Source organism: Canis lupus, chromosome 23, assembly GCF_011100685.1.
Source record: "Canis lupus familiaris isolate Mischka breed German Shepherd chromosome 23, alternate assembly UU_Cfam_GSD_1.0, whole genome shotgun sequence".
NCBI lineage: Eukaryota > Metazoa > Chordata > Mammalia > Carnivora > Canidae > Canis > Canis lupus.
Window position 1 is genome coordinate 11,084,583 of NC_049244.1, and position 23,536 is coordinate 11,108,118.

At 37.4% G+C, this 23,536-nt stretch overlaps 1 protein-coding gene across 4 annotated transcripts in view; it reads right to left on the reverse strand.

Annotated features, from left to right (window-relative positions):
• The window catches only part of ULK4 (unc-51 like kinase 4), a 603,320-nt gene that overhangs the window by 275,548 nt on the left and 304,236 nt on the right, over positions 1 to 23,536 (reverse strand). For all 4 annotated transcript variants that reach the window (XM_038570533.1, XM_038570534.1, XM_038570535.1 and 1 more), the window contains one exon: positions 18,592 to 18,640. In XM_038570533.1, coding sequence (XP_038426461.1) covers positions 18,592 to 18,640 — 49 coding nt within the window. The remainder of the gene's footprint in view (positions 1 to 18,591; positions 18,641 to 23,536) is intronic.

The window sequence follows — 23,536 nt, forward strand, 5'->3', positions numbered from 1 at the left end:
CAATCAACAAACTAAAATGCAGCCTTTGGAATGACAGAAGATTTCTGTAAATATCATACCTGATAAAGGGTTAGTTAGTATCCAAAACCTCTAAAGAATTTATCAAACTCAATACCCAAAAAACAAATAATCCAGTTGAGAAATGGGCAGAAGACATGAACAGACATTTCTCCAAAGAAGACATACAAATGGCTAACAGACACAGGCAAAGATGCTCAACATCACCCATTATCAGGGAAATACAAATCAAAACCATGATGAGATATTATTTCAGACCTATGAGAATGGCTAAAATTAACAACACAGGAAACAAGAGATGTTGGTGAGGATGTGGAGAAAGGGCAGCTCTCTTACACTGTTGATGGAAATGCAAACGCCATTCTGGAGAACAGTACTACTAGGTATTTACTCAAAAGATACAAAAATAGTGATTTGAAGGGACATAGGAACCCTGATATTTAATTTTTTTTATTTTTAATTTTTTTGTCTTTTATTTTTTTTTATTGGAGTTCAATTTGACAACATACAGCATAACACCCAGTGCTCATCCCATCAAGTGCCCCCCTCAGTGCCCGTCACACACTCACCCCCACCCACCGCCCACCTCCCTTTCCACTACCCCTTGTTCGTATCCCAGAGTTAGGAGTCTCTCATGTTCTGTCTCCCTCTCTGGTATTTCCTACTCATTTTCTCTCCTTTCCCCTTTATTCCTTTTCACTATTTTTTATATTCCCCAAATGAATGAGACCATATAATGTTTGTCCTTCTCCAATTGACTTATTTCACTCAGCATAATACCCTCCAGTTCCATCCACGTTGAAGCAAATGGAGGGTATTTGTCGTTTCTAATGGCTGAGGAATATTCCATTGTATACATAAACCACATCTTCTTTATCCACTCATCTTTCGATGGACACCGAGACTCCTTCCACAGTTTGGCTATTGTGGACATTGCTGCTAGAAACATCAGGGTGCAGGTGTCCCAGCATTTCACTGCATCTGTATCTTTGGGGTAAATCCCCAACAGTGCAATTACTGGGTCGTAGGGCAGGTCTATTTTTAACTCTTTGAGGAACCTCCACACAGTTTTCCAGAGTGGCTGCACCAGTTCACATTCCCACCAACAGTGCAAGAGGGAACCCTGATCTTTAGAGCAGCATTATCAACACAAGCCAAATTACAGAAACAGCCCAAGTGTCCATCAACAGATGAATGGATAAAAAAGATGTGGGGGGTGTGTGTGTGTGTAATGGAATGCTACTCAGCCATAAAAAAAGAATGAAATCTTGCCATTTGCAATGATGTGGATGGAACTAGAGTGTATATGCTAACTGAAATCAATCAGTCAGAGAAAGACACACACCATATGATTTCACTGGAATGTGAAATTTAAGAAACAAAACAGATGAACAGGGAGGAAGAGATGGTAAATCATAAAACAGACTCTTAAATATAGATAAACAACTGAGGGTTGCTGGAGGGGAGGGGAGATAGAGGAAGGCTAAATGGGTGATAAGTATTAAGGAGGGCACTTGTTGTGATGAGCACTGGGTGCTATATGTAAGTGATGAATCACTACACTATTCTATTCCTGAAACTAATATTCTATTCCTGAAACTAATATTTTACACTATATGTTAACTAAAAAGAATTTAAATAAACTTGGGGGGAAAAAAGAATCATGACCAGACAACTTCAGAGGTGAATTCTATAAACAAATTTTATGAATGAGAAAAAATTTCTATGCTTTATTCAAACTAGTAAAAGACAGTGACACTATTAGATCATTATAACTTATAGCTATGCATATAAATTATGTATGATACCAAGAGTAAAACCACTAACAAAAGTATTCAAAGAGATAATCTCAAAAGCACTATAGACAAAGCAAAATGGAATTCTTAAAAAAAAGTCCAATTAGTCCACAGGACAGCAGAAAAAAAGAAAACAGAGAAACAAAAAAAAAAAAGGAAAAAACAAAAGGCAAACTTATGAACACATGAATAGTTATATGAAATATTAAACATATAAACACATCACTGAAAAGACAGACTTGTAGAGTGGATGAGGGGGAGGACCCAACTATATGCAATCTACAAGTAACTTATTTAAGATATAAAGATAAAGGTTGGTTGAATCTTAAAAGGATGGAAAAAGATATGCATGCAAAAATCTATCAAAAGAAAGCAGGTGTGGCTGTACTGATACTAGGAAAAAAGACTTCAGGGGAAAGAAAATTAGAAGGAACATTGAGAGATATCACATAATAATAAACAATAAATAAATAATGATAAAATTACATGATGCAAACCACCAAGAAGTCGTGAACATCCCATATATGCATGAATGAAACAACACAGCTGTGAAACACCAAAGCACTACCAACTGTGAGATAAGAAAAGAGAAATGACAAAGCTACAACTACAGTTGAAGGCTTCCACACCTCTGCAGTTGACAGTATAACTGGAGAGAAAATCAGTAAGGTTATAGGAGAACTTAACACCATCAGCCAACAAGATTTCATCACGTTTATACAATACACTCCACGGAGTAAGAGCAGAATACACATTCCTTTCAGAGGTCCACAGAACCTAAGCCAAGAGAAACCCCATCCCGAGATGTAAAACAAACCTCACCAAATGCACATCAACTGAGTTATGCAAACACAGTGTGGCAATGAAGGTCTTCTGGTTTTGATACTGTACTATAGTTATATAAGACATAACCACTGCAGGAAACCAGGTGACATGCATGGGACCTCTTGGTATTTCCTTGCAAAACTATAAATATTTCAAAATATAAAGGTAAAAAAATCAGTAGTGGACTTGAAATAAAAACTAGAGATTAATTTTATTTATAAATACTTGTACAAAAATCCTAAAATGTTGTCTGCATATAAAACCCAGAAGTACATTGAGAATAATAATGCACTATACCCTTACCTAGTTAAATAGATTTTTTTGTGTGGCTACCTAACACCTAAGGCTATTTTGTGGCAGATGCTAGATGAGGCTAGAGACTTCTGATGAGGTATGGCTTCTTATTCTCACAGCACTATTTCAGATGAGGAAGAGAACAAAGGTCTCTCTGAAATCTGCAGGATGGAATGCACTCTGCCATGCAAAGAGATGGGAGAAGAATATTCTGGGGAGAGACTAGTAAAAGCAAAGGTCCTGTGGTAAGAGAAAGTAGCCCTATGCATAGCCTATTCAGTAAACTGAGGGGTCAATATGGTGAAAGCAAAGTCAGGAAGGGAAAGAGAAGAAATGAAGTGGATGCAGTAGCCATAGCACATCCCATAGGGTTCTGAAGGAGTTTGATTTTATGACACACATACTGGGAAGTCACTAAGAATAGAAGTACACTGCTGACTGTCCTTACATAAGACATCATCAAGCGACATAAAGTATATTTCTGGATCACTTGAGAGTAGTTAATTCTGATACAGAAAAAAAAAAGAAGAAGAAAATGGGATGTGTGTGACATGTACAGGTAGAGAATATATGTGCTGAACACGAATGGAAATGGATGAGAGCACCAAAGGATTCAGGATTCATTAAACATGCATGAGATATCAGACCCTAAATATTCATGATACACTAAATATAAAACTAAATACAAAACCATATTTGGAAGCACCAAATATTCACTATAACCTGCAGTTTTAGTTAAGCCACACACTGGTGACATCTATTCAAGTCCTGTGTGTTCTTTGCTGAAAAACACAAATAAGAGACATAAAATCCAGCTTTGACTGTAAGTTTGTCAAAACTACAGCCAGGGACAACTGCACACATCTCAGTGTCCCTCTTCTACAGCAAATACATACTGTTGGTCTGAGATATTTTCTGTTGATGGGCCGTCTTTCTCACATTTCAACTCTGAGGAGGCTGATGCAACAGACAGGTGTGAGATATGAATACACTCTTACCTGGGACTTGGGTATATATTTCATCTTGCTTGTACTCTACTTAAAGTATGTTAATTTACCTTAGCCCTTGCTCTCACTGTGTGCTTAACTGACGCAGCAAATTGTGTGATGTGAATTTTTCTATTTGCCCTGTGATCTTTTATGTCCAATAAACTCTTGGCTGCTTTGTTTACTAGTACATTCGGAGGTGACCATTATATAAATTACACAAAGTGGGTTACACAAAGATGTGTACTGAAAACCCTACAGCAATCACTAAAAGGAAAATATTCAATTGATCCAAAAGATGGCTACAAAAGACAGAAATAAGAAAGAAGGAACAATAGAAAACTAGTAATATTATAGATTTAAATATATTACCATTGCTAATTACACTTATGAAAATGTTCTAAACGTCTCAAACGGAAAACTAATATTATAAGATTGAATAAAAAGGCAAGCCCTAAGTACATCTTCCTTCAAGAAAACACCTCTTTAAATATAAAGGCATAGATACGTTAGAAGTTAAGGGATAGAAAAGCACACCTGCCTTACTAATAACACTGATCATGGAAAGCTACAGTGATGATGGTAACCTCAGAAAAAGTAGATCTCAGGATAAATAACCTTACCAAGAAGAAAGAGCGGCATCTCCTAATGATAGAGTTCTATTCCTCAGTATCACAAATAATTTAAATTTTATTTTTACATAGAATAACAGAGCTTCAAAACAGAAAACAAAACTGATATAACTAAAAGCAAAATAGCCAAAGCCACAAGACACTCTCTTACCTTTCTCTCAATAAGTAACAGACCAGTAGCCAGAAAAATGAGTAAAGATGTAAGACTGAACAACACTAACAACTAACTTGACCTGACATTCATAGAACACTCCAGTCAACAGCAGCAGAATATACAATCTTTACAAGTATGCAGGGACCATTTACCAAAATAGACCATATACTGGGCCATAAAACAAGTCTAAAGAAATTATATAGCATGCAAATCATACAATGTATATTTTCTAGCTACAATCAAATTAAATTGAAATCATTAAAAAATATATTTAGTAAGTCCCAAATACTGCAGTTATATAAGACACTTCTAAATAATCCATGAATCAAAAAAGACATCACAAAGGAAATTAGAAATTACAGAGAACTAAATGAAAATGGAAACAAAACATCAAAATTTGTGGAACGGAACTACAGCAGTGCTTAGAGGGAAATTTATAGTATCAAATGATTATATTACAAAAACAGACAAGACATAAACCAACAACTTCAGCTTCTACCTTAAAAAATGAGAGTAAGAGCAAGAAATGAAATCCAAAGGAGAGAGAAGGATATAAGAGCAGAAATTAATGAAATAGGGGGAAAAAAAGAAAAATCAATAAAACCAAAGCTAGTTCTCAAAGCAGAAAAAATTAAGTAAAACTCGAGTGGATCAAGAAAATAAAACCTCAATTTCTCATTGCTGTTCAAATAAGCAACATCGGAAATGACGGGGCACCACTACAGATTCTTAAGACACTAAAGGGTTATGGGAATATCATAAACAACTTCATGCCAATAAATCTGACAATGTAAATGAAATATACAAATTTCCTTAAAGATATCAAGAAGAAATAAACTGAATAACATAGTGAAAATCAACTTACACTTTGAACCCATGCTATAAAGATAATTCTAGACCTAAATTGTTTCACTGGTGATTAGTAAAAATTTAAGCAGAAAATAGCACCAATTCTATTAAAAAAAAAAAAAGAATCTATTCCAAAAAACTAAAGAGAACAGAAGACGTTTCAACACATTCCTTGAGTCCAACATTTCTCTGCTATAAAAATCAGAAAAAGATTAAGAGAAAATAAAATTTCAGAGCACTATCCTTCATAGACATAGTCACAAAACTTCATAACATTTTTGCTAAATAAAAAGCCAACATTATATAAAAGAAATTAATAGAGCATAGTCACATGTAGTTTAGATCTAGGTGGCAAGTTTGGTTTAATATAAACATCAATAAATTTACTATATTAAAATAATTTTTTAAAGAACTATATGATCATTTCAACAGATGCAGAAAAAAAAACCCATCACAGTAAAATCTCAGCATATTAGGAATGAAAGAGAACTTCTCAGCCTATGAAAGGACTCTATGAAAAACATACCACACACTTCAGACATAATCCTTTCTCCCTAGGATTTGGAAAGAGCCTAGGATATCTGCTTTTACCACTCTGTACAATACTGCACTGGAGGTCCTAGCCAGTGCAAAAAGGGAAAGAAAACAAAAGGCATACAGATTGTAAAAGGAAAAATAATAGTTCTATTTATAAATGTCATGATCATTTATGTAGAAAATTCAAAAGATTCTATCATAAAGCTATTAGAAATAAAAAGTAAGTTTGGTTAGGTGGCAGGATACAAGGTCATTATGCAAAAATCAATTGTATTTTTATTTTATATTTATTTATTTTTAAATATTTTATTTATTTATTCATGAGAGACAGAGAGAGAGGCAGAGACATAGGCAGAGGGAGAAGCAGGCTCCATGCAGGGAGCCCAATGTAGGACTCAATCTGGAACCTCAGGATCATGCCCTAGGCTGAAGGCAGACACTTTATCCGTGAGCCACCCAGGTGTCCCTCAATTGTATTTTTAAATGCTAGCAATAAATAACCAGAAACAGAAGTTAAAGAATGCCACTTACAAGAGCATCAAAAATATTAAATACCTAGAATTAAATTTGAGAAAGGTTGTGTATTACCTTTCTATACAATGAAAACTACAAAACATTGCTGACAGATACCACAGAATACCCAAATAATAGAAACATACCATGTTCATGGATCAAAAGACACAGAGTTATAAAGATGTCAGTTCTCCCTCAAATCATGTACGGAGTCGATAAATCAACAGGCATTTTGGGAGAGAAATTGAAAAGCTGATACTAAAATCTATGGAAATGCAGAAGACTACACATGTAAAATAATGGAGAAGGGAAAGTCCAGAGATAGAGTCACACATAAATGATCAATTAATTTTTGACCAAAGGTATCAAAGTAATTCAACAGAGAAAAGATAATTTTTTTTCAGCAAATGGTGCTGGAACAATTGGATACCCTCAAGAAAGAAAATAAACCCAAATCTCACTTCACACCATATACTCAACTATATTTCAGATCTCAGTGTAAGAGCTAAAACTATCAGAGAGGGAGGCAAACCATCAGAGACTCTCTTAACTCTAGGGAACAAACTGAGGGTTGCTGGAGAAGTGGTGGGTGGGAGGTTGAGGTAACTGTGTGATGGGCTTTAAGGAAGGCGCTTGATATGATGAGCACTGCGTGGTATATGCAACTGATAAATCACTAAATTCAACCCTGAAATTAATAATACACTATATGTTTACTAAATGAATTTAAAAACAAAAAAAAAAACAAAGTAAAAGAAAGCACATGATCAAATTTTATGAACTTGGTTTTGGCAAGTATTTGTTAAGTAGGATACAAAGAAGTATCTAGTATTAAAAATAAAACTACTTGAACTTCATCAAAATTGAAAACTTTCAGTCTTCAGAAACTTTAAGTATTCAGAACACTACCATGAAAATAAAAAAACAAAACACACTGCCATAAAAATACTCAGAATATACAGCTGACAAAGTACTTGTAGGTAGATATAAAAAAGAACTCTTACAACTCAGTAACAAGAAAACAAACAATAAAAACAAAGGGCAGAAGATTTGAATACATACATATACAGATGGAAAATAAGCCCAACAAAAGTAATAATCAGGGGAATACAAATTAAGCCACACTGATATGCTACTACAAATCCATTAGAACGTCTAAAACAAAAAAAGATTAATCATACCAAGTGTTAATGAAAATGTGGAATAACCACAACTCTCATCTCCTTAGCAATGGGAATTTAAAAGAGTAAGCCATGTTCCAAAATGGCTTTGCAGTTTCTTAAAAGGTTAAACATTACCTATTCTATATGCCACCCACTCCATTCCTAGGCATTTACAGTGTTTCCACACAAAAACTTATAGACCAATATTCATAGCATTATTCATAATAGTCCCAAAGTGGAAACAACCCAAATGTCCATCTACAGATGAATGGATCGCTAAACTGCAGTATATCCATGCAATGGATAAAGAGTTTCCACGCAATGTGAAGAGTTCAAATGGTACAGAAATGTCTAACATAGAATGTTATCTTCCATAATATCACACCACACAGCTTACTGCATATTCTTATTCTTTGCAATGGAACAATACTCAGCAACAAAAACAAATGAACTACTGATATGTACTACATCACTAATGAATTCAAAATAAGTTTGCCCAGTGAAAGAAGGAGTCCATTAAAAAAAAAAAAGTTCATATCTTATTACTCATCTATATAAAATTCTATATGCAAAACTATCATGTGAAAGCTAATTTAGAGGGGCTGAAAGCCAATTAATAGTTGCCTGGGACAAGAAAGGCATCTAGAGAGATGGATTACAAATAAGAATGGAAATTTTAGGGGGATGTTGGAAATGTTCATTATCCTAATCACACATACATATGTAAAAACCCATCAAATTATGCATTCTAAATACATACAGCATATTGTATGCCCATAGACAGTAAACAATAAGTGGAGATCCAGTGAGTGAATGAGAAATATATTTCAAGTCACCATAATGACAATTACAACAGCAAACAGTGTCGGAACAACTCAGTGATAGAGAAAAGGAGGTGTGGGGAAGAGAAAAGCTGGATTTGAACTCATTCCATACAACAAAGTTATCGTAGGGCAAAGATTTAAAATGTAATCATGACACTATAAATGGACAGAATACAAGATTAATATCATATAAACTTGTTGAGGAGAAGTCCTTGCCCAAGCATGCTGAAAAACATAGAAGCTTTAAATAAAAAATAAAATAAAATATAAAAGAGGGGTGCCTGGGTGGCTTAGCTGGTAAAGTGCCTGCCTTTAGCTCTGGTAGTAATTCCTGGGTCTATCCCCCTCCATGGAGCTCCCCGCTCAGTGAGGAGTCGGCTTCTCCCTCTGTCCCTCCCCCTGCTTGTGCTAGCCTGGGCTCTCTGCCTTTCTCTTTCTCTCTCTCAAATAAATAAATAAATAAAATCTTTTTTAAAAAGATGTATTTGACAGATATCAAAAAGCAAACTGGTCGAAAAAACAACTGACAAGTGAATGATACCCATTGTAAGTATGGCACAGTTGGTACTATTTTATACTACTGCTATGTGAGAAATTTTATATTAACACTTTTGAGAGTAATATAAAATACAAAAGATGCATATACTTTGGCACACTAATTCAACTGTTAAAAATTTAGAGAAACTCACAGAGATACAAAGATATGGCAAAGATATTCTTCTGTTGGTGTTGCTCATATTAGCAAAAAAGGTAAAGGGAAAAAAACTTTAAGTATTCATCAGTGAAGATTGGCTAAATAAATGGTGTTAATAATGAAATATTATATGGCCATGAGAGACTAAATAATACATATGTGCACATGCACACGCGCGCGCACACACACACACACACACACACAGGTGTTGTGGACACTATACAGTAAGGCAGATACAAAATAGAATATTTATTATGGTTCTGTTTTATACTTTAAAAAGATACAGATATAATACATGGGTGGAAGATAAGAATATGAATTAAGCTGTGCAGTGCAATGTGATACTATAGAAGATCTTTACATTCTATGTTAGACATTTTTTTTTAAGATTTTATTTTTATTATTTAACAAAGTAAGCAAGTACACAAGAAGGGGGAGTGACAGGCAGAGGGAGGAGAGAAAAGCGGATTCCTTGCAGAGCAAAAAGCCCAACTCAAGGCTCTATCCCAGGACCCAGAGATCATGACCTGAACAGAAGGCAGATGCTTAACTGACTGATTCATCCAGAGGCCCCCATGTTAGACATTTTTGTACCATTTGAACTCTTTACAAGTAGGCACTGATTTTGTTACCAGAGATAAATAAATCTAAAAATCCTATGTAATAATTTGCCCTTACTGGCTTCTTCTCACAGTCTTTCTCCAATTTGGTACCTTTAATAAATCCAAAATGCAATTTCACTTGCTAGTGCTATTTAAAAAGCTTTCCTTTCCCCATAAATCTGTAAACTGCTTCAGTCCATCAGCTTTCCTAGCTCAGTCTGAAAATCCTTTGCAGCTCTGGGTAAGCATATAAATTCTGCTTTTTCTTGCTCATCCAAGAAAACAAACACAAAAGAGCATCAAAAGCAAATGCTAATAGATATTTGTGGCTTTAATTGAAACTAGTAACTTTTTGCTGACATTTCTACTTTCTTAAAAAGTGAGTATTCTCAATAGTTTTGTTCATGAATAAACTTTATCGAATCCTACATTACCAAAGAAGTTTAAGAAAAAGTAACATTCAGTGGTTACATATGAAGAATGGGTAATCACTGATTTTACACTAGGTCCTTCCAGTGAGTCTTTGTATTTACCACGAGTCATTCTACTCTGTTCCCATCTATCAAAGGGGCCGAAACACAAAAGTTTTGGAGTCATGAGACTGGCAATGCCTGATGACCACAATGGGCATTTTATTTTTTAACACAGCCTGAAGCCAAAGGTGGTCAATGGCCAATGAATGGACATCCCCAGACACTCCAGAGTAAGGAAACCAGTAAAATCAAATGGTATCAACCAGCCATGAACAAAATTCAGGGGAGCTATGACCAAATTACCTTTCATGGGTACATCACTTGGCCCATCTTACTACTTCATCGTCCCCCCACCATCAAGGAGACAAAGATCGGCTGGTGACTGCAGTCTAGGGAAGAAGGATCTAAATATAACAGCCATGCCTTACCTCTCTCACTTGTTCATGAACAAATCAATACATACTGAGAGGCAAAAATCAGGAGGGAAATGTGCTCGGCACAAATAAGGTTATACACAGCAGGGTTTCTTCCCTAAGTGGAATTCACAATGTCACTGAGGATACAAGATGTAGCAAATCACCTAGTACAGCACCATCCAAAAGAAAAAGATTGCAAACCACATGTTTTAAATGTTCTGGAAGCTGCAATAAATGAAAAGATAAAATTAATTTAATGATACTTCACTTAGCCTGATGTAGCCAAAATTATTATTGTTTTTTAAATTTTTATTTATTTATGATAGTCACACAGAGAGAGAGAGAGAGAGGCAGAGACACAGGCAGAGGGAGAAGCAGGCTCCATGCGCCGGGAGCCCGACGTGGGATTCGATCCCGGATCTCCAGGATCGCGCCCCGGGCCAAAGGCAGGCGCCAAACCGCTGCGCCACCCAGGGATCCCGAAAATTATTATTTTAACATATAATCAATACAAGAAAATTAATCACCCACTTAACACTTTTTTTTTTTTTTGAAATCTGGTATTTGACACTTAGAACACAACTCAATTCAATGCTCTGCGTGGCTACTGGTTACCACACTGAGAAGTACAGTGTGCCCTAGTTTACCCTCTGTTTGCAAGTCTAATTCCATAACCAATTAGGAGTAAAAACCAAAAACTCTAAAAGCTACACCCTTGTGAAGTATATATCACTTGTCTGTTTCTATGCTTTTTAACTAGACCGTCTCCTCAGAGAGAAGGGAGAAGGAATACTGTTTCCTCAAAGTGAAGCCCAGGGCCTAGGGCAGAACTAACTAGAAAGAAGAATGATGATAAAACTCAGGATTCCACCGGCTCAGGAGAGGCCATATGTAACACATTCCCAATATGTACCCTTGTAACTGGCCAGAGATATCTTAAGCTCTACTTTAGCATTTTTTGCAGTGGACCTAATATGTGGTTTTTATCTTAATAAAGTCCATCTTCCTTGAAACCAGTTGGGCTAATTATGCAGAAACTAGTTATGCTTTATGCCACGTTTGCTGATACAAGTTTATTTTGTTTAGCTTCGACCCATTTATTCGGCTAACCAGGTAACAGGATACTGAGCAGATCAGTCATTTGTTCAGTAGCTATACGGGCAACTTCATTCAATCTGGCATCAATAGATTACGCTCCATCCCTAGAGAGCTGTTTTACAAATACAAATTGATGACATAAGCTACCAAGAACAGATCTATGCATATCTATTTCCTCCCCCTCACATACACACACACAAAACCCACCTCAAAGCACATATTCTAATGACAGTATGTGAGTAGTGTGTAAAGTCATCTTTATACAACAGCAGTTGGGTTATACAGCTCCATTCTGCGAACTACAGAAATCCTGAATAGGTATTCACATAGATTAAAGAAACAGATTTCTCTTATATCAAGTACTCTGTATAACTTTGAAAGGCTCTTCCTAAGTCAAGCATTTTGAAATTTTAATGGAATCTTGTTTTCTACTTTAGAAATTCACACCCATGTGCACAGCAGAATTATATTAATGGCATATTGGACACAAGTGTGCAGATTCTTAATCTTATAAAGAACTTGTCTTTTTCACATACCTAAAAGAACCAATTCACATCAGATGGGTTGCAACTAGAAAAGAGCAAAGTAATTTTAAAAGCCTGATGAATGCTCAGGACTGAAAACATTCCTTAAATGTAATGTGGCTGCCAGTCTGTACTATGTTGGTGTCTCCATGATTAAATCCTTCAGGCTCCGAGGGTCCATAAAGAGACTCTTTTCTAAAGATACCATTGACTTGAAAGATTTACTCAAGCCTGCTTCGGCTGCTATCCTCAAGATTGTTAAAACAATATAATTGTCAAACTAGTGTATTGCTAATCCCATTTTTATTGTTAACATTTGCCATCCAAATTGCTCTTTAATTGTTTGTTTTGGAACAGACACATAAAATATCATGACAGCAATATTTTGGCACATATTGGAAAATCTGCCATGAATAAAGATTATTTTCCAATAAAATACAGTTTGCCTATATTACTTGGTATCAAAATGATTTACTGAAGTAGGCCAAAGCATAAACCACTAAAATAAAATGAAGAGAGATTAGAGTTATAGCAAAATCCAAAGGCTGATTCATCCAAATTCATACTTAAGACACATTTAAAAGCAACTTCTACACTTTGGAAAGTGGCAAAGGGGGAAGAAGAATGCCTTCTATCCTGCTCCACAGGCAACTCTGCACTCCCAACCAAGCCACTGGGTCCTTCTGATGGTTCCCATTCTTGGGAACCTGCATTTGTAACACAGATTCAGACTGCCTCAGCATGCTAGACCTGAAGACTGTGCAGAGGAATCCATTCAGCTTAACCCAGCACACACTGCCTGAGCCTCCAGACTCCACCCAACACATTTGCCTTGCAAGGTGAAGGAAAAGGCAGTGCCCTCAACCAAGTGGGCCCTGCCAGGGAAGCTGCTGTGACAGTTCCTTTTTTATAAGCAATCAGCTAACCTGGCTTTCCTCATCACTTGGCCTGCCAAGAGCTGGGACACTTGCCACTCGGTCTCAGGATTAAAACCATTCTGCTTGCTTCTGGCCTGAATGTGGTGTTAGAACTCCTGGGCCCTTGGATCAAACCTCTGAGACCAGCCCTGTGTTTTATGTCCCTCGCCCTATGGCTGATTTCAAAAGCCTCACTGATGGAGATTTCCAGAGAACTCACAGAATCCAGCCCTCAACCAGTCTCAAGTTTTCAATATAATCCCAGGACCCTAAGCCTGATTCTCTATGAGTCCCAACGTCTGGCTGAGCAGCCTAACCTCCTCAGTACACACAGCCCCTGAGCTAGAGGCTCAAAAAGATTTTTAAGTGGAAGATACTATCTGATTTTGAAAAGCATCAATTATTCACAAAGCCAAACAAATATGAAACCACCACAATATAAAGCCTGTAGGATCCATGCCCAAACTATGCTCCAGCCTCACTCCCTGCAATTCTCCATGGTCTCTGGTCCAGGCACATCTAAGAACTCACCATCCCCCATGCTGGAATGCCCATTCTCCTCATGGCAATTCTCTCAAGGCCACATTCAAAGGTTACTTCTTTTGGGAGACTCCTTTCCTTGCAGTGAGCAGGGGCTCCCTCCCACTCCTGGAGTCCACAGCATTCTCAACCTCCTTCTCTGAAGCTCCCACACCACTCCTGTCCAATTATGTGCTTGTACATCGCTCTTCCTGCATGATGAATCCAGGGGGCCAGTTAGCTATCCAGACAGGAGGGAGCACTGTGCCTTCTGAAGAGGCGGTTATGACTAGAGATTTTTTTTTTATATATAATAAAAACTACTTTCAGTTGGTTATGTCTTTAACAAGTTGTTCTGTTTTTTAATTTTTAGTATAGTTGACACACAGTGTTAGTTTCAGGTGTACAACACAGTGATTTGACCAATCTATACATTATCCTCTGCTCTTCACCATACAATGACAATGCAATGCCACGGACTATATTCCTTATGCTGTCGGTGCCTTTTATTCTCATTACTTTTTCATTCCATAATTGGAAGCCCATACCACCCACATCCCTTTACCCATTTTGCCCATCCTCCTCAACCCTGGCAACTATCAGTTTGTCTTCTGTATTTATAGATCTGATTTGGCTTTTTGTCTATTTGTTTTCTAGATTCCACAAAGAAGTGAAATCATGTGATCTTTGTCTTTCTCTAACTTATCTCACTTAACATAATATTGTCTAGACCCCACCCATGTTGTTGCAAATGGCAAGATCTTATCCTTTCTATAGTTAATATTCCTGTGTGTGTGTGTTTATATATGTTCATCATCCATTCATCTATCACTAGGGTTGCTTCCATATCCTGGCTACTGTATAACGCTTGGATAAACGTAGGGATGCATGTATCTTTTCAAAGTGTTTTCTTTTTCTTTGGGTAAATTCCAATTAGTGGAATTACTGGATCATATGGTATTTCTATTGTTAATTTTTTGAGGAATCTCTATACTGTTTTCCACAGTGGCTGCATCAATTTACATTTCTACCGAGTGCATGAAGGTTCTGTTTTCTCCACATCCTTGCCAACACTTGTTATTTCTTTTCATTCTCGCTGTTCTGACAGGTGTGAGGTGGTATTTCATTGTGGTTTTCACTCGCATTTCCCTGATTATTAATGATGTTGAGCATCTTTTCACGTGTCTGTTGGCCATCTGTATGTCTTCTGTGGAGAAATGTCTGCTCAGGTCTTCTCCTCATTTTTTTAATTGGATTGTTTGGGTTTTTGGTGTTGAGTTGTATGGGTTCTTTACATATTTTGAGTATTAACCGCTTACCAGATATATGTTTTCAGATGTACTCTCCCTTTCAGTAGCTTTGTCTTTCTGTTTTGTTGGTGGTTTCTTTTGCTGTGCAAAGCTTTTTATTTTGGTACAGTCCCAGTAGTTTATTTTTGCTTTTGTTTCACTTGCCTGATAAGACATATCTAGAAAAATGTTGCTATGGCTGATGTCAAAGAAATTAGTGCCTGTGTTCTAAGACTTTTGTGGTTTCAAGTCTCACAGGTCTTGATTCCATTTTATTTTTGTGTATGGTGTGAGAAAGTAGTCCAGTTTCATTCTTTTGCATGTAGCTGTCCAGTTCTCCCAACGCCATTCACTGAAGAGATTGTTTCTTTCCCACTGTATGTTCTTGCCTCCTTTGTCATAGATTGACCATAAGAGTATCCTTATAGGAAGCTCTATAAGGGCTTCCTATTCTGTTCCATCAGTACTGTCTGTCTATTCTTAGGTCAGTACCATACTGTTCTAATCACTATAGCTCTGTACAGTATCTTGACCAGTTTGATCCATACTTAAAGTTCTTTGCTCTACATGCTTAAGGTTTGCACATGGTTATTTTTATATAAATAGGATATCAAATTCACAGTTCTGCTTCTTACAGCTTCACTTCCCTCCAGGCCTACAGAAAAGACAGAAGCTGCCTGCAATTCCTACCCATCAGATGAGAAACATTTACTTTCTTACTGCAAAACATGTAAGAAAGAATGCACTGCTGGTAAGAGAACATTCTTTGAGGAACTCTAGAAAAGGAGGAAGTTATAAAGCCCATATCAGGCTTTAAGTACATCAAAAGAAGCTGGAAAACAGTTATGGGCTAAGAGGAGAGAAAAAAAGTCATCAGGAGATCACAATGGACCACCAGCTTTTGCTTTTTTTAATGGGTGGCTAGAAAACAAGCAGTAGCCAATATGCAGGACCCCGAACAATCTTTTCATTATGTCTTTTCTGATCAAACTGCTGCCAAGAAGCTGCTACATGTATGTAGATACCACATAGGGCCTTGAGCATAGGAACCAAACCTAACTGAAGTATATACTGTATTTCCCTGAAACTAGGAATCCTTCAGTTCTAAGATGCATCATTATTTTATTAAGCCCTAAGAAAGAAAAATGCTGCCAATTAAACTATGACATGATTTCTTGTTACTCAGAAAGTTCATTTTATTTTTATTGAAAGAGCCCTTTTAGACATATTCAGACATATATTTTTATAATGCATCACTCTTGGGTATTTATAAAAAGAAAAAGAAAAGTGAAATGAATCAGTTAAGGCAATGACAAGCAGGTCACCTGGCTGAAAGCAATTGTAAAATGCCAGTGATTTGAAAAGTACATCCCAGTTTCAGAAATGGTAAAATCTGAAAAAAAAAAAAAAAAAGTGCATCACAGAATTACTAAAATGCTGTTTCATGCCTTGCTCAGTGACAAAAATTTAGAAAGGACAAGGTAATTGTTCACAGGATAACAGATTCAATTGATTAAAAAATGTATTTATACAGAGGGGAAAGTTGAGATTATTCAACTCAAGAAAGACAAAAGAAGAAAAGGGATTTAATAATGTTCTTCAAGGACACCAAAGATTTGTTCCCAAAAGCAGTGATTTCCAACTGTTTTATTAACTTTTTTTTTTTTTTTTGCAGCAGGACCTTTTTAAAAAAAATTTTATCCTACAAGAAACTTGAGTGTCGAGCTGTTCTGGTTAGAGGGCAAGTATCATCCCAGTCATGCCTGGGAGGTCATAGGGCTCAGGACTGGCTGAGATCCTCACCTGGAGAGTAGTTGTCACCTCTACCCACTCTCTCTGACAGCTCCAACACATGACAAAGGTCTATATCATGGCATTAACCAATTAAATTAAACATTTACCATGGTTTGTAAAATATGAAGGTAGTCATTATACAAAGATTAATGAAGCACAGAGGAATCTTGGTAACCCTCAAGAAGGAATTTCCTATATGCAGATTTGAGACTCCAAGGTGATTGCCAAAGGTAGGATGAGAATTTTTCATCAGTTATAAAAGGAGCTGTACTGACCTGAATAGGTTAAAAACACCCCGACACAGCAAGGGGCCCCCTCTTAAGGCCTGTTCTAGCTCAAGTGCTCTCCATGTCTTCAGCACTGGTCTCTACAAATGCAAGCCTGATGTGGCTGGGTTTGGCCAGCTTTCACTCTTGCCCCATGCCCAACCAATCCCAAACCAGGCAGTTTACTGTACCCACTGTCCTCTAAAACAAATGCAATGTCACAAGTCACATATACCCTATGAAAACGGGGAGACACACAGGCCACTTGGCAAAGCTGAAAATCCCTATCAGATAGCTCTCCAACTCCATGTGTCTTCCTCTCATTTTCTCTATTTCTTCTTCTGATACTGCTCATAAAATTCCCTTACTATTTGAAGCAATTCAATCCAGGCTCAAACCTTGCACATTTCACCAGCACAGCAGCTCTGTGTCATCTTGTTGTCACCAGAGCATGCCTTGGGAATACCACCCACCCCCACCCCTGCATCCATCCAAACCATATAGCTCTGCAAACCCAACCCACACTCCTGGAAGGAAAAGATTCACCTGCACCATTTAGCCATATCAACACACAAGCAACCTGTAGATTAATAATATTTCAGGATGATTAAGTAAAGCTAATTTTCCATGGGTACAATTATCAGACTAGGGTTACTGCTCCACTGAAGACCAACGTAGGTTAGGCCAATCTGGCTGGGGAAGTGTCCCCTCCTCTGTCCCTTGTGCTCTAAGTTAGCTATATACAGAAAGCTTTTAGTGAAGGGAAATAGCTGACCCAGGTACAAGAGAACAGTTCTTCAGCTAAGGGCACTCTGTTGCTTTAAATACCAACTTAATTTCTAGCCTACTTCTCAAACCTGCCTTTGCTATAAGCAGGGATTCATCAGAAGGGAGAAAAGTCAACTCTGCAATCCCATTTTACCCTCTATACATAGGAACCATAGAAGAAAGGTTTTCTTTAACAGACGGTTTTCAATTGCATAGCATTCTATACATAGGGGAAAAAATGATGTATGGAAGTTAAGCTCTTCTACATTCTAAAGAACATAACTTTCTGACCATAAGCACAAAACTGCTGATGTGACCCAGTGACTACCAAGTCAGAGGGCTTCATCAGAAAATTCATACTGAAGTGCAGCAGTCATCCTTCTGCCCTTCTGCACAAACCAACCTCAGATAAAGAGTTTGTGAAAAGAGGGCAGGCCATTAAACAGTGTTTCTATACAATTTCAGAGCTGGATGAGAGCTCAGATAGAGAAACAGGGACCTGATAAGGTGAAGTAAGATGATAAAGGGCACAGAATCCTTCTGGATAGAGTTAGGGTTAGAACCCAACCCCACAACATGGTCAAAACCTTAAAGTTTTTTAAGTGTCACTTGAATTCCAGATACACATTTCCCTTCTTACCAGAATTACTTCAAAAATGAGTGGGATCAGTTTGCTCTCTTCCACAAGTCTGTTAAAAAGAAATAAAAAGATAACCACACATTAGATAACTCTTTAAACTACCCTGATCAAGGAGCACCGCAGCCCCATGTTTTATTACTTAAATTCTGTGAACTAAAAACCAGATGATTAAATACTCATTTTTAATACACTGAACTACATCTATTAAATACAAGAAATATGGGGCTCTTTCAAGTGACTATTAGCTTAGCCTTACTGATCTGTAGCAAGTATAATCTTAAGTAGATTGACATTTATAAATGTAAAAATTAATTAAAATTCACAATTATTATAAAGACTATGAGACTAGACAATGCCAGCTGAAATCATGTGACCAGCCTTCACTGCACAGTTAAATTAGAAGCGTGCCACACTGTAATCTCTCATATATGCCTCATTAGCTATCTTCTCAGTATTAATGAATGAATGTAAAATGATTTCTAATCTTTTATATTTTTTAAAAAACAGTAGACCCCAATCACCCAATAGACTTTGGGAACTTTCTCTCATCCACATTAGTTATGAATTATTATTTATTGTGACAGAAGATTGTTTTCATCCAACTTAAGAGAAAATAGCCTCAACAATTCTTACTAAAAACAATACTTCAGTCCCTAGATATCCTTTCAGTCCAGGGCAGTAAACCTTTTTCTGTAAAGGGTCAGATGGCAAAGATTTTAGGCTTTCCTGGGCTACACAGTCTCTACAGCAACCACTTAACTCTGTCACTACCTTGTAAAAGCAGGCATAAATAATACATAATTGAAAAGCATGGCAGTGGTTCTAATAAAATTTTATTTACAAAATCAAGGATGTGCTATATCTGACCCATAAGTTATAATTTGCTGATTCCTGGTCTGTTTTAAAAATAAATCAGATTCCTTCATTTTATTAGCATTTACTTTGTATGATAAACAATAGCACTTAAGCATGCTGCCTTCATTGCGGGTATGTACAGTTTGTCTATTTCACAGAAAATGCCAGATGGATAGGAAGGGAATTTGTCATCGGGCCTCTCTAGAGCTTGTTTGTCTATGATAATACACTGATAAAAGAAAAGCCTATGAGACTTGCCAAAAATAGATCACAGTGTTAATAAATATGTGTTAAGAGAAAGTGAGGTATGGCAAGAAGTCTCAAAGACTGCAGGGAGTGCTTAGAAAGCCCCTCAGTATCTAGCAGAAATAAATATGATTATTTCTGTAGTTCCAATATATTAGGGGATAAGGTTTTGACTACAAATATTAAATTTATTTACAGTCTCTCACTTTCCTGGGCAACTTGAAGGTTCAAATGAGAGGCTGAAGCTCCTTACACCACAGGCCTAGGGCAGGACCAGAAAAGTACAGACTAAAAACATAGTACAAGCTCAGGCCAGCACATTCCCAGTCATCTTCCTCAGCTCCCAAGATGTTGACCATCTCTTTCCCTAAATTGGCTCTCTAAAATTTTACGATATATACTCTTACTAGGTCCGGACGGAAATGACATCTGAGAGTTGCCCTAGTTCTTGGCACCCCAGCCAAGAAAGTTCCCAGGACATGGGCTCCACTTCTTCTCCCATGGTACCTAGAAATGAGAGCTGCTTCTTCTACACTCTCCCTCAACATTCAGATCCAGAAGCACCCACTCACAACACCAGCACCCTCGTGACAGTATTTTTAAATAAACTCTACTGCTAGGACATGACTGTAGAAACTTCTATAATTCATTCTTATGAATTACAACTAATCCTTATCCAGGGCTTCTGCATGATGAGCAGGCTGGCTTGGACTACCTCTTCAGGCCCCTTCAACTCTCAGCTCTAGCATGCCAGGCTTCACAATTTTCTAAAACTGTGAATGTCCTTTGACAGGACATAATTCAGAACTACATCTGGTAAATGAAAAGGGAACTCGAGCTAAGTAAAAGCAATTTCAGTTAAAAAAAAAAACAGCATTTCTATGACATTTTCAATGATTCATAAACTAAGTGCAAATTCAAAAACCAAACAAACCAACCTCTAAAGCAAGTATGGTACAAGGACAACTGCAAATGTTTACAATGAGTTAAGGCAGTGTTTTTTCAGACTGGGAAATGACCAATAAGTGCACAATGACATGAATTCACTGGGTATTGACTAGCATTTTCTTAATTAAAATAATGAAATAGAGAATATCCAAAACTGTCCTGTCACACGCAGTATGGTTCCACGACATTTTTGTTTTGGTTTTAGGTTTATAGATTCATACTGGGTGCTGATATAAAATGCATTTTTCTTACATGGGTCAAAGATATCTGAAATCCCCAATTTTAGATTGCTTTGGAGACAATATTTGCCTTCAATATGCTCTTAAACTTTGATTTTTAAAAATCTCTCTCCTTCTTTTAACCACCTCCTCTCATACCACAGTTGGCCCAATTAGTGGCTCGGGTTTCCGATGATCAAACCCTTGATGTGCTCTGAGTAACAGAACAATCTTCTCAGAGCTCTCTTCCTTTGATTTGTACTCTGGAGAGCAGCCCCAGTGCTCAGGCCTCTGTAGAGCAGGGAGGACAAGGCTTACCTCCAAAGAAAGCTGATGTGGCTGAGTCTCAGGGAATTATTCAGGCAGTAAGTCTTAAATTATTGGAGTAGACTTTTGCAAAAGACTATCTTATTTTTGGGCTCTCTTCAGTGGCTGGCCACCATGATTTTAAATCACCAGCATCATTTTACTACATCAGCCTGTTATACCCTACACTCTAAAATAATATAAAATGTCTACGTGTTTATGGACAGCCTGAGGACAAGAAGTAAAAAGATTTATCTGGATTTTTCTGGATTTTTTTTTTTAAACCAAAACCAACAAGAGACCTTTCTGAAATTATCCCTCAACTTCAAAGGACTATGAAGATATTAACTACATCACAGTATACTATTCTTTGTTAGCCATCTAAGCACACTGTTTTTAAGTAATTCCAGATGGAAACTGAAATACCCTGCACTCCCCAACATAGGACCACTTGACATTTGGCAGGAGGGGGTCTTGATTTTTTCTTTCCTTTAATGATACAATTTAATAATCGATTGTATGCTGCTAAGGAGTCTTCCTTACAAAATTTTGATTCATAAGATTCACTGGGATTTTATATATCTGTGGTTTATATTATTAACAAAAAGGGTGTTGTTTGAATTAGAATTGAATACACTTAGAAATGTCTTTAGGAGACATTATTGGCATTCTAACTCCCTCCTGTGCCTAAAGTAATCGTTGCTCTCAGTGTTGGGAAACTTCTTTTTTAAGATTTTTTAAACAATTATTTATTTGAAAGAGAGAACAAGTACCAGTGAGTAGAACGGGGTCGGAGACAAGGAGCAGAGGGAGAGGGAGAAGCGGGCTCCCCACTGAGCAGGAAGCAGGACAAGGAGTTCTGGTCCCAGGATCCCCGGATAATAACCTGAGCTGAAGGCAGATGCTTAGCCGACTGAGCCACCCAAGTGCCCCAGTGTTGGGAAACTTTCTAAAAGTTTTATTTACTGATGCTTCATAATTCAGTCTAAATATAAAGTATATCTAGTGACAGATACAAATAACTAGATGCAATTTAGGTAGGAAAAGTAGGAACAGGGAGATTCCTCTGTTTCTGTTCAGAAGTGAGTTGGGCTTCATTTCAAACCACTGTTAACATTTTTTAAACTTTCCTTTGAAACATAAAGACTATCTTGAGTTGAACCAAGAATAAGAATTAAAAATAACTAAATAAAATGCTACCATACTGCTATTTATTCAGGGAAAAGAGGAGCCAGGAGGAGGTACAGGGAGGGAAAGGAAAGTCTCTGCCTGCCTTGGGCTCAGGTTTGGAAGACAAGGAAAGCAGCCCCAACAGTGATTAAATGGGTCTAAGGAGACACCAGGTTTGGTCATGGCACTGCAGTGTCAGGTTTGCTTGCCTGCTTCTGGTTTTTACCTGCCCATGTAGCAAGCAAGCACCAGAAACCAAGATCCTCCATCTCCACAGTCAGCCCTATCCATTGGGGACACTGTTCATCCCTCCAAAGGGCTTCTCCATCTACTGTCCCTGCATTTCAACAATTCATGTTGTCATATAAATCTTACTTAGCCCTGGAGATTTTTTTTCCTGAAATCTATCTCAGCACTCAAACTATTACTAACCCTATTAAGTATTTGCCATGGGCTAATCTTATAAACTCAAAATCCATACCTTCAAACTTGGGAGTCAAATAGCTTAAGAGACTCTGAAGACTGTACAAACAGAAGTAAGTTCTAGCAGAGATAACAGGTGATAAGGGAACCAATCCGGAGAAAAACCAACAAGCCTAGACCAGGAAGAAGAGGTGTTCACAAGCGTTGAAAGAATTGGCCCTATACTGAGAGGGTGAGCAGGGGGAATGGCACAGCCTGAGAAGTAAAAGGATGACGTGAAAGATGGAGCAGAATGATGTAACCTTGGACGCCATACCAAGAAGTCTAGGTTTTACCCACAGGTTACAGGGATCTGATGAAAGATTTTAAGCAGAGAATGACACAGTAGGATTTACTGTTCAAGCTCCAATCAGACAGTAATGTGTAAAATGAGCAGGGGAAGGAGTACAGTCCAGAACATTCCTACTCAAAGGATGGTCTGCAGACCAGAACCAGCCTGCACACTCTCACAGGTCTGTGACAAGACAACTACCCAAACTGGAAAGATTGTTTCTGTCTGTTGGGTCTGATGATAAGAAATTTGAACTTTGCAGCAGTTTAAAACATGACTCCACCAAAATATGATGAAACATGGGATATTTGCATATAGCTGCAAAATAGTTCCCCACAAAGAAATTTACAGTGGAGAAACATGGCAGACACCATCTTAACCAAGGGAGCATGTTTCACATCACCAGAAATAAGACAATGACATCACACACACCCTGATATCATGCACT